The following is a 12401-nucleotide window of genomic DNA, read 5'->3' as shown; positions in this document are numbered from 1 at the left end:
CTAGGGGGCACAATCATACATTACGTCTTCCTTACATCAAAAGCTATCTGTGACCAAAAGCTTAGACATAGCATGTCCAGGACAAAAGATACTGCTGCAGTACCAATGTCACACACCAGGGGGCCCAAAATTGACATTTACCATCGTTCACTTTAGTGACGCTGAAGAAGAGTGATGGATGTCACTCGAAACGTCCGGAAATAAATCTCCGAATATTTATCTAGTCGTAGAGTTTGAATTTCTCCTTATATATTGTTTACCTGGATGTCTAACCTTCACAAACGAACCAAGTTCACACTATATTGTTTTGTTTATTTATCATCTAACTTATTTCTTTGTTTTATTGATTTATCCAAATTCTTACAATTTGATAAAGGGAGGCCTTTACATAAACATATTAGCTTTCGGCCTTCCTTGCACTGTGTCATTTGCGTTTGTATTTCATTGTTATGTATTCATCACTTTTTAATGCGATCATACAAATCGAATCTAATCACAGAGTTGACCTATCCCTTACATTATGCTTCCAATTATTCGCGTTGGCCAGCTGCCTTGTAGGCGATGGACAGATGTGAGTCGGGTGCTAAGGTGGTAAAAATTTCCTAATCAATTATTCAAATAAAGTCCTAATTTGGATTTCATTGTGTGTGTCTAAGCTACCTGAATACCGAATACTACGAAAATACGTCATTCTTTTGTGCATTTATCCTCCTTGAAACAAGTTTAAAAATGCCCCTGCAGTTCCAGAGTAAGCTGCTAGGGGGCACAATCATACATTACGTCTTCCTTACATCAAAAGCTATCTGTGACCAAAAGCTTAGACATAGCATGTCCAGGACAAAAGATACTGCTGCAGTACCAATGTCACACACCAGGGGGCCCAAAATTGACATTTACCATCGTTCACTTTAGTGACGCTGAAGAAGAGTGATGGATGTCACTCGAAACGTCCGGAAATAAATCTCCGAATATTTATCTAGTCGTAGAGTTTGAATTTCTCCTTATATATTGTTTACCTGGATGTCTAACCTTCACAAACGAACCAAGTTCACACTATATTGTTTTGTTTATTTATCATCTAACTTATTTCTTTGTTTTATTGATTTATCCAAATTCTTACAATTTGATAAAGGGAGGCCTTTACATAAACATATTAGCTTTCGGCCTTCCTTGCACTGTGTCATTTGCGTTTGTATTTCATTGTTATGTATTCATCACTTTTTAATGCGATCATACAAATCGAATCTAATCACAGAGTTGACCTATCCCTTACATTATGCTTCCAATTATTCGCGTTGGCCAGCTGCCTTGTAGGCGATGGACAGATGTGAGTCGGGTGCTAAGGTGGTAAAAATTTCCTAATCAATTATTCAAATAAAGTCCTAATTTGGATTTCATTGTGTGTGTCTAAGCTACCTGAATACCGAATACTACGAAAATACGTCATTCTTTTGTGCATTTATCCTCCTTGAAACAAGTTTAAAAATGCCCCTGCAGTTCCAGAGTAAGCTGCTAGGGGGCACAATCATACATTACGTCTTCCTTACATCAAAAGCTATCTGTGACCAAAAGCTTAGACATAGCATGTCCAGGACAAAAGATACTGCTGCAGTACCAAGGTCACACACCAGGGGGCCCAAATTGACATTTACCATCGTCTTCCCAAGACCTGCCCACATAACAAATAGCATTATAATCCATCCAGAGGTTCTAAACTAACTGTCAGGGGGAACATTTCAGATACCAATCATGCAATTATGGACATAATTCGCATAACTGATGCCAAATCGCCATAATTCTAAGTGCTAAATGCTATGGAATCTATACCCTGGCATGTATAAGTTGATAGTTAAAGGTGTGTATTTCCCAACATAGATCATGTAAATGTGTAAGTCATTTGCATGCCTAAACTATTTCATGGGGGTATGAGGTCTCCGAACTATTGTTTTGTATTTGCAGGGACATCAAACGGTTTGAATTTTCCTCCCTAAAACGTTCAGTGCATTTGTCTGAATTTGTCGAATTTCACACCAATAACAGTAGCTTTATTTGCCTTCGATTGGTTTGTCAGCTCTTGTGCCGTTTTATCAGGGAATACGCATGCCATTTTATTAAACCGAATCAAGGTGAAGTTTCTTCTTGTGGTCAGCTTTTTCACTGGCGTTTTCCGATGCACCCCTTAAAAAGGTTTAGAGTCTTGTTGCCTTCAAATTGACACTAAACCTATGTACTGTCTATCAAATGAATGCTTGTAGAGGTTGGGGTCTTGTTCTGTTGTGGTCTACCTGTCCTTAAAATTAAATTTATTTTGGACTTGAGCAGAAATTAATATTTTGGGCTATGTATGAAGCTTTGCAAATGATGTAATTTGAATTCAGAGGTAACCCTATGTATTGTCTATGAAATAAATGCTTGTAGAGGTTGGGGTCTTATTTGATGGCGTTGTACTTGTTCCTAAAGTAGGCCATACTTATAGAAATGAACATTTTGTGCTAACTTTGAAGCTTTGCAGATGTCAAGGTAGGAAATTATCTAAATTCAATTTTTGAACACAAGTAAACCTATCAAATGAATGCTTGTAGAGGTTGGGGTCTTGTTTCGTTGTTTCGTTGCGGTGTATTTGTCCCTAAACTGGGTAATCTTTTTGACATGTGAAGAACTTAACATTTTGACTATGTTTGAAGCTTTGCAAATGTCTAGGTAGGATACTATATTTGAATTCCATATTCTAACAAAAGATACCCTATGTCTATCAAATGCATGCTTGTAGAGGTTAGGGTCTTCTTTTTGTTGTTGTGTACTTGTCTCGAACAGTACGTCATCTTTTGGACATAAAATCAACATTTGGGCTAGGTTTTGAATCTCTGCAAATACCAAAGTATGATGTTATCTGGACTCAATTTCCTAACAAATGTAACTCTACGCCAATATATAGATTTGTTGTTATTGTAGGCTGACCTCATTAAGCAATAGGTCATGACCCCATGACGCTAGAGGTCACCTGCCTCGTGGTTCGTCCATCTTGTCCGCCATCTTTGTTCCTTGAGTTAAGTTCACTGATTAAAGCTATGCTCGGTTTGCACCTCAAGTTTACCGTCCGGAGTTGTCCCTTGCGGTCCAATTTGACGCTATGCATTGCCTAACTTTATTGAATGCTTGTAGAGGTTGGGATCTCATTTGTTTTTGGTATACTTGAGCCTGAAAGGTTTTAGTCTTGTTACGCTGTTGTGTACTTATCCCTAAAACTATGTCACTCTTTGAACATGTGCAGAAATCAACATGTTGGGCTAGGTTTAAATCTCTGCAAATGTCATGGTAGTATGTTATTATAATTAAATTTTAGCCTATGTATTGTTTATTAAATGAATATTTGCATCGTTTGGTGCCTTGTTTCGTTGTGATGCACTTGGCCATTGAAGTATGTCATCTTTGGGATATGTGCATAAATCGAAATTTGGACTAAGTTCTGAATCTCTGCAAATGTCAAAGTATGATGTTATTCGTATTCGATATCCTACCAGAAGTAACCCTAGGTATTCCCTACCGTTTATGAATGCTTGTAGAGGTTGATATTTTCGTGTCCTTCGTTTGTTTGTGGTGTATTTGTTCCAAATATGTGTCATAATCTTTTGGACATTTATAAAGAAGCAACATTTTGTGCATATCTGCCAATAATATTAAGGATGATATTTGAATTTGAAACAGAAGCGAACCTATGGGATGTCTATGAAATGGATGCTCGTAGAGGTTGTGGTCTTGTTTCGTTGCGGTGTACTTTACCATAATACTAGGTAATCTTTTGGACATTTGCCGAAATTTACATTTTGGGCTAGGTTTGAATCTCTGCAAATGCCAAGGTAGGATATAATTTGAATTCAATTTTCGAAAAAAAGTAACCCTATATATTTTCTATCAAACGCATGCTTGTAGACTAGAGGTTGGGGTCTTTTTTTGTTGCGGTGTACTTGTCCTTAAAAGTATATTATGTTTTTTGACATGTGCAAAAATCAACATTTTTGACTATGCTTGAAGCTTTGCAAATGTCAAGGTATGATATCATTTGAATTCAATTTTCTAAGAGAACAACCCTGTGCATTGTCTAACATTGGAATGCTTGCGGAAGTTGGGGTCTTGGTTCGTTGCGGTGTGCTTCTCCCTAAAACTAGGTAATTTTTTGAAACATGTGAAGAAATTAATATTTTTGACTCTGTTTGAAGCTTGGCAAGTGTTGATAGGATGTTATTTGAATTCAATTTTCGAACAAAAGTAACCCAACGTATTGTCTATCAAACGAATGCTTGTGGTCTTGTTTTGTTGTTGTGCACTTGTCCCTAAAAGTATATAATATTTTGGACATGTGCAAAAATCAACATTTTGAGCTAGGTTTCAAGCTTTGCAAATGTCAAGGTAGGATATTATTGGAAATTAATGTTCTAACAAAAGCCATGTATTGTCTATCCCATGATGCTTGGAGTGGTTGGGGTCTTGCTTCGTTGCGTTGCGAAAACCAGTTGATATTGGGACGGTCATGTGCAGAAATCAACATTTTAGGCTTGGTTTGAAGCTTTGCAAATGTCAAGGTAGTATGTTATTTGAATTCAATATTCCAACAAAAGCAAGCATGTATTTTCTATCAAATGAATGTTAGTATGTAATTTGAATTCGATTTTCTATCAGAAGCAAACCTATGTTTTGTCTATCAAATGGCTGCTTGTAGAACTTGTCATGTTTTGGACATGTGTTGAAATAAATATTTGGGGCTTGGTTTGATTCTCTGCAAATGCCAAGGAAGGATGTAATTTGACTTCAATGTTGTAACAGAAGTAACCTATGTATTGTCTATAAAAGGAATGCTTGTAGATGTTGGGGCCCTGTTTCATTGCGGTGTACTTGTCCCTAAAAGTATGTCATCTTTCGGACATGTGCAGAAATTAACATATTTGGCTATGTTTAAAGCTTTGAAAATGTCAAGGTAGTATGTTATTTAAATTCCATTTTCTACCAGAAGTAACGCCATACTTATCGAAAAGAGCTGGGATCCTTTCCGGTATGAGTGGATCATATAAATCTGTCGGGATATGCAGCTTGTACTCAGTACAAACCTGGTGTGTTACGCCTTGAGGCGGCTTACCGGGTATGCAATACATACATACAAACAAAGAAATCGTCCGCTACTCTCTTTTTAAGCCTGCACCAAGTGTCGTCTACATAGCGGAACCAGTTGGCTGGGGAAGTGTCATTGAAAGTGCTGAAGGCTTTGTTCTCGAACTTCTCCATATACAGGTTCACTACAATGGACGATACCGGTGATCCCATAGCACAGTCGTGCAGTTGCTGGAAAAAAATCTGTTGTTTGTAAGTGAAGAATGTGCACCCTAGGCAAAGGTCTAGCCGTTCACATAGGTGGTCCACGGAAAGCAGGCCATACTTTGGACATGTTCAGAAATCAACATTTTGGACCATATTTGAAGCGCTTACAAACCTCAGAGTAAGATGCTATTCATAATTGAAACGAAAGGCAATATTAGAAAATACATTTATCGGAAACCAAATCGTTATTTTTACTCATTAGTTAAGATTTGAAGATTTCAACCGCCATACTAGGGATATTTGTTTCACGCGAAAACATGTCTTGCCAGTCTAAAAATAATAAACGTTCACATTGAAAGCTATTCTGGCACGCCAATTCAATTAGCTGAATTAATCACAGCCTAGTAATTTACAACTAAATCAAAAGAAATTTATCCACATTGTAAATTGTGGGGATATACAATATGTGAAATAGCATTGATATTAACGTTTTAATATCTTTCCTTAGCATGAGAGATGTTTAGGTATACCAACAGGCAACTATGGTATACACAAATCTTGTTTGTTTCTGACATCAATATTCTTACAATTCATAGAGAATCTATCTGCAATCTATAATCTGCAAAATCTGTGTCAAAAATATACGCCTGAGTGGAGTGGCCTCTGACCAACATTTAATTAATCAATTATCCAATTACATTCATTATTTGGTACATAGTATACGTCGTGTTTGACATTTGCATTTTCAAAAAACTGTGTTTGTCAGCGGCCGGGTGCTTCGGTGCCCTATCTAGACCGGGGAGGGGGGGGGGCTAAAAGTGCCCGCGCCAACTTTGACATCGTATAACTGCCAAACGACGTATGGTAGGACAACCAAACTTGGTGACTTTTCCTAAATGAGCCCCCCCCCCCCCACACACACACGTCCAAGAAGTCTCAAAAAAGCCCGGTCTAGATAGGGTTTAAATGTTGAACGCTGGTTTTTGGGACCAGACGAGAGTAGATGGGCGTGCACAGTTCGTTGTGTGGGTAGGGGACTGATATGCTGGGGGGGTCTTCACGTCGTCATTGTGGTGGTCCTTTGGATGTTTTTACCTTCACAAAGAAGGAAAAATGTGTCTGTCTGTCTTTTACCAAGACAACTCAGGAACGTTCATGAAGGTTAGACATCCAGGTAATAAGATACGCCGAAAACAGTCAGACGTTTCAGACTGCATCCGCTATCTTTCATCAGTGACTAAGGAAAGATCTGGCAGAACCAGGTTTTAAACCAAAAATCTGAATACATATGTTAAAGAAGTGAAGACAATTTCAGATGGTTCAATAGAATAGTAAGTCAAGATAAGGTTGTTTGCTTATGACTCAATTAGCTCCAGCTGTTTTAGGAGCTAATGTTGTTCGTCGATGGGAGGAGGGAATGCGGGGCTAGCGCGTTATCCCAAGTGACTGAAAGTTCGACGCGTTGACCTCCTTTCCTGTTGAGGGTGGGATTGTATATTCTCTCATATGTTGCTTCTCTAACGCCCCGTTCGAACCAAAGAGGTTCGCGGTCTAGGATAGCTGTTGATTCTAGATAGAATGAGTGTCCCTGGTTTCGTTGTAAATGGTGGAAAATGGCTGAGGAGTAGCCGTTTGCGCTCTTTATGCAATGGTCTCTGTACCCTTTTCTTAGTGGCCGACAAGTCTCCCCAATGTACGTGCTATTGCAGTTGGCTTCCTCACATTTCAGTTTGTAGATGACACTGGCTTTAATACCTTTGTGAGGTCGGTCTTTTGAATAGACCAGTTTTTGCCTAAGAGTTGAGGGAGGTTTGAAGTTAGTGGCAATGTTAAAGTTTTGGAAGATTCGTCTGAGTTTTTCCGACACTCCTCGGACGTACGGAATGGTTATGTTGACATTGTTTCTGTCTGTCAAAGGTTTGCAGTTGAGTGTTTTCTTAGACTGGACAGAAGGTTTGAGAGCTTTGTTGAAGGTTCAATTTTGGTAGACACACTTGGCTAAGGCCCAACGGAAATGTCTGTGTTCCTCTGTTTTGGCTTTGTCTGAGGTGATGATGTTGTCTGCTCGAAGGAAGAGAGTTTTAATCACTGCTAGTTTGTGTTCCAAAGGGTGGTGGGAATCAAAGGCCAGATATTGATCAGTGTGGGTCGGTTTCCTGTATACTTCAAACTGAAGGTTATCATACTTCTCTATGAAAGTTTTGGTGTCGAAGAAGGGGAGCCTGTTGTAATGACTTGAATCCTGTGTGAACTTGATGTTGTCATCTACCTGGTTTAAATGGTCAAAGAATTGAGTGGCGTTGCGGTGGCGTAGTGGCAGGGTGTTTGGCCCTAGAACCCAGAGCTCGAGGTACTGAGTTCGAATCCGGGTTTCGTTGACGTTGTGCCCTTGGAAAAGGCACTTTAAACGACTTTCCTCACTTCACTCCGGTGAAAATGATCTCCTGGCTTCGGTTAGGACGTTAAATGGAAGTCCCCGTGTTTGAGGAGAGCCACACCTCAAGCACGTAAAAGAACCCACCACACTCATCGAAAAGAGCAGGGATCCTTCCCGGTATGAGTGGATCATATGAATCTGTCGGGATATCCCGGATATGCAGCTTGTACTCCTCAGTACAAACCTGGTGCGAAGTTGTCCGCTACTCTCTTTTCAAGCCTGCACCAAGTGTCGTCCACATAGCGAAACCAGTTGGCTGGGGTAGTATCATTGAAAGTACTGAGGGCTTTGTTCTCGAACTTCTCCATATACAGGTTCACTACAATGGGCGATACCGGTGAACCCATAGCACAGCCGTGCAGTTGCTGGTAAAAACTGTTGTTTGTAAGTGAAGTATGTGCATCCTATGCAAAGGTCTAGTCGTTCGCATAGGTGGTCAACGGAAATGTTGGTCTTATCTACAAGTGTGTCGTCGGCCTACAAGGATTCCCTATTAACTACTGAGAACGCCTCCTTAGGGTGTATGCAAGTGAAAAGCGAGCACACTTCATATGAAGTGGTGTGATTTCATTTACTGCTGCATTGATGTCTTTGATTTTTTTTGGACAAAGTCTGCACTATTCTGTACATGGTGTTGAGACTTCCTCACTAATGGCCCCAAGATCTTAGCTAGAAAACCGGCTAAAGATATTCATCATATGAAAAAGGCATCCAACCATTACTTACCATTATTACTATAATCGTTTGTAGCATTTTCTATATGGGTCAGGAACAAAGCAATTCACACATCCTTGGGGAAAAGAAGGCATACTTGGGTTTCATGCAAATATTTATAGTTTATTACAAATATCATTTCAAAGCCCCCTTGGTGACGTTTAATGGACAATGTTAAGAGATAACGTGTATTGTGTTGGCTAATCCTATCAAATCCCTCTACATTGTTAAGCATCGTGTCCCACTGAGTTGGGATATTTTGTTATACATTGTACATTTGTGTACAAAGCATCTAAGTATAAAACATTACAGCGCAATTAGAAGCAAGGAACACAGCTAGACGTTATGGGCATCATCATAATGCATGAAGCCTTTCATGAATGGCCACCAAAACTCAAATCATAGTGGTCATCACTTTGTAAGCGACTCCCCTTTGAAAAGAAGTAATCAAGTAAGTGGCGAGAAAAACACGAGTAAGGAAAGGAAAGTGATCTCGAACCAGATAAGCTCAAAAGAACTCAATGAACAGATGAGCTACTCTTCCACTGGTCATGACAGAGAAGACAGACGCTATGTACAGTATTTACAGGTTCATTGTACCGGGGAAATTCCCCTAGCTCTTTTCGACAAGCACAATGAACAGTACTAGTAGACCACGGCTTAACGTCCCGTCCTAAGGACTGCCACCCTTTCCGGTAGCGTGAGCGACACAGCCGGGATTGAACCCGGGGCTTCTAGTTCCAGAGGCAAGATCGCTAACCAATGGACTACGCTGGAACTGCAATCAGAGCTGTGCAGGTTGATTTTTGTGTGTTTCTCGTGCCACAAAATCTACGGAGACATTGTAGACATTGCAAACAGTATAAAGCGTCATTGCAACGAAATCTGCACAAACCATGTTTTTTTTCATGTGCCCTTGTCTGAGAAATCTGCCATGCCGATGCCAAGGCTCAAATAGATCATGCGTTTCACAAAAATCCATGAAACATTTCCTCTAAAATATTACCAAAGTCTGAAGTGTGACCTGTGTAACATACTCTACATACCGTATTCCTTTTTTTGTATTTAGTTAATGTAATTGTTTTTCCTTTACATCTTTCTATATTTCGCCCATACAACAGGATGGACGACATATATTGTTTTTGGTCAAACGTGGTATGGGACTGCCTAGGGTATGTGCACACAGGACTTTGGTCACACTTTTAGCATACATTACTGCAACAAAAAAAAATTATCAAATTTTGGCTATTTTCAGAACAAGTATATATATGTCACAGGACAGATTGGAATCCAGTACAATCTGGAACTGTCCTAGGACAGATTGGAATTCTAATCTGTCCTAGGACAGATTGGAATTCCAATCTGTCCTAGGACAGTTCCAGATTGTACTAGTACAGATTGGAATTCCAATCTGTCCTAGGACAGATTGGAATCCTGATTCCAATCTGTACTAGTACAGATTGGAATCCTACAACTGAACTGCATATATGTAAATTAGAGATATTTGCATATTATGGCAGATTATGAGTATGTTCCATGAAATACTATCACGGTCATACAATAAGAATGTACTCAGGCCCTCGTTGAAATGTTTGGCATACAGACACTTCGAATGATTTTTGAAACTACTTTTTCGTTATTTCTTAAACCAAAAATGTATACTCTTGACTTAAGAGTGTTTAGCAAGCGACAAGAATTGAGCCGGCGTTCACAACGGAGGCTGGTATTCAGGCTAATGAGGTTGTTGAACTCTAGTTTTTATTTTCTTTAGATCCCATGTTTTAAGATATATAACTCAGCATCGGTAATGGTCTTCGAACCCTGACCTGCTTTCTTCTATCTTTCCCGAACAGACTGCCCTGATGGCTGGAGCGCCCACGGTTCCCGATGCTATAAATTCTTTTTTGAAGCCCCTGAAGGCCTCACTTTCGAACAAGCGCAAGCAAGGTGCGGAGGGGAGAATGCCCGGGTAGCTGAACCAAGAGACCAATCGATCAACGACTTTATTGTGAATATGAGGAACAGCGACGACACCCACAAGCACATCCCCGCCTGGATAGGCCTTCAAGATGATGGAGTTGAGGGCGTACACAGGTGGACTTCGGATGACGTACTACTGGGAAGCTACAACAACTGGGCAACGAATCCCGCCGAGCCCAACGATTCGCCCGGCGAAGCAGACTGCACTCGCATTCACCAGGACGACCCAGCTAATCCAGGAGTATCCAATCAGTGGAGGGATTATCCTTGTGACTCTCAGTCCTTTGGGGTGATCTGCGAAACACTTTCTCGTAAGTACAACATGACCAATACAGACTACAATAGAGCGTTTAGATAACAAATCTAAAACTTACACATGACAGTAGAGCTATTAACACTGCATCAACACTACCCGTGTCTTTGACTTTGAGTAGCTTTTATTCATATTGAATGGGCTGGTAGTTTAGGACCTTACTGGCGTACATTTGAATGCTGCCACATACAATAAGTTGTAATTCATAGGGTGTCCAACGCTCTTTCTATCCGATAGATGTGGGTCATTGATATTAGGACTGTCATTGCAAAGCACTAGCTTCATCGCATTTTGCTATGTATCATTTCATGTAAGTCTCCCAAGGGAACGTTAGTTGCTTTAGACTCGAGATAAAAGAGTTCTTTGGTATGCGCATGAAGTCAATCCTTCAAGGATTTTCATTTAGAAAATTTTGTGCATTATGTTAAATATGATTGAACTACTGGTTTCGTCGCTTTATAATGCAGTGCGTTAGTGACACCTTTGATGCAAAGGGAAAAGAGAAAATAATTATAAAGTGACAGAATCATTAGTGCGATCATATTGAATATAATGCATAACGTTCACAATCCTATATATATAGTTATAAATATAACAAAATATGTATACATGTATAGATATAGATATATATGATATATAAATTCACCAGTTGTTGCTTTTTAGAGTAAGTAAAAGATAAGCTAGTATAATAGCGAAATACGTCCAATACATTTTATGTTGCTGTGCCTACAGTCTTACAAACGTGTTTTAAACAGCATGTGAGGTAGACAGAGGCACCTGCTCTGCATCTGGGGACCCACACTACACTACACTGGACAAAAGGCGTCATCACTTCCAAGGCCCGTGCAAATACACTTTCGCCAAGGACTGCGCAAACGAGGACTTCACCGTGGAAGCACAAAACGTACCCTTACCCGCGAGGCCGTGGGTTTCCGTTACCCGAGAAGTCTGCGTGAGAGCATGCGATATCCATATCACGATTCTTCAAGGCAAAGTTGTTAAGGTGAGCTACATTGTTGTTCGTCTACTAAACTAAGAGCTCACCTAAAATTGTAATACCAAACCTCTTCTGTGTCTGTTCTGGTTATGAACTGGACAATACCCCATTGTTGGGGTCACACGCCCACGAGGTGCGTGGTTATTGGTGGTTCCTCAGGTGTTGCGTGACCTCCTCCCCAAACTTGGCCGGGTTTGGTATTAAAGTACTTAAATATGGTAGAGAATTCCAGTCCAGTTCTTGGGTAGTGTGAGTATCTATAGCAGTCCTTGTTGAAGTTGATTTGTTTGCGCGAGTTCGGGTTAGTATGGCGTGATTGGCTAGCCTGGAATCCATCCTATTTAGCTTCCGGCCGCTACCCAAGCTCCGCTGCCGGCCAAATAGTCTATTTGGCCGGCAGCGGAGCTTGGGTAGCGCAGCGGAGCTAAGGTAGCGGCCGGAAGCTAAATAGGATGGATTCCTGGCTAGTGATTGGCTTGGGTTTTGCTGCAGATATGTTTTGAACGGCAGGACCAGGAGGCCCTGTCTAGATTTCTGTAGAATGGTTAGTCTATTAGCTGTTCTATTTTACGTGTGTCCCAGCCTAGGTCTGAGACTAGCCTAGTGGCAGTATGGTGAGTGTTGGGACTTTTGTGAGTGTTACAGACGAA

The 12401-nt window shown here is 40.4% G+C and overlaps 1 protein-coding gene across 1 annotated transcript in view; it reads left to right on the top strand.

Moving 5' to 3' along the window:
* LOC136442057 (IgGFc-binding protein-like) overlaps window positions 1–12401 on the top strand; it is a 78087-nt gene that overhangs the window by 15305 nt on the left and 50381 nt on the right. Inside the window, exons 3-4 of the mRNA XM_066438659.1 lie at window positions 10315–10752; window positions 11510–11757. Coding sequence (XP_066294756.1) covers window positions 10315–10752; window positions 11510–11757 — 686 coding nt within the window. The remainder of the gene's footprint in view (window positions 1–10314; window positions 10753–11509; window positions 11758–12401) is intronic.

The sequence above is a fragment of the Branchiostoma lanceolatum genome, chromosome 9 (genome assembly GCF_035083965.1).
Source record: "Branchiostoma lanceolatum isolate klBraLanc5 chromosome 9, klBraLanc5.hap2, whole genome shotgun sequence".
Lineage (NCBI taxonomy): Eukaryota > Metazoa > Chordata > Leptocardii > Amphioxiformes > Branchiostomatidae > Branchiostoma > Branchiostoma lanceolatum.
Note: the sequence above shows the minus strand (reverse complement) of the source record. Positions and strands in the feature narration are given on the sequence as shown.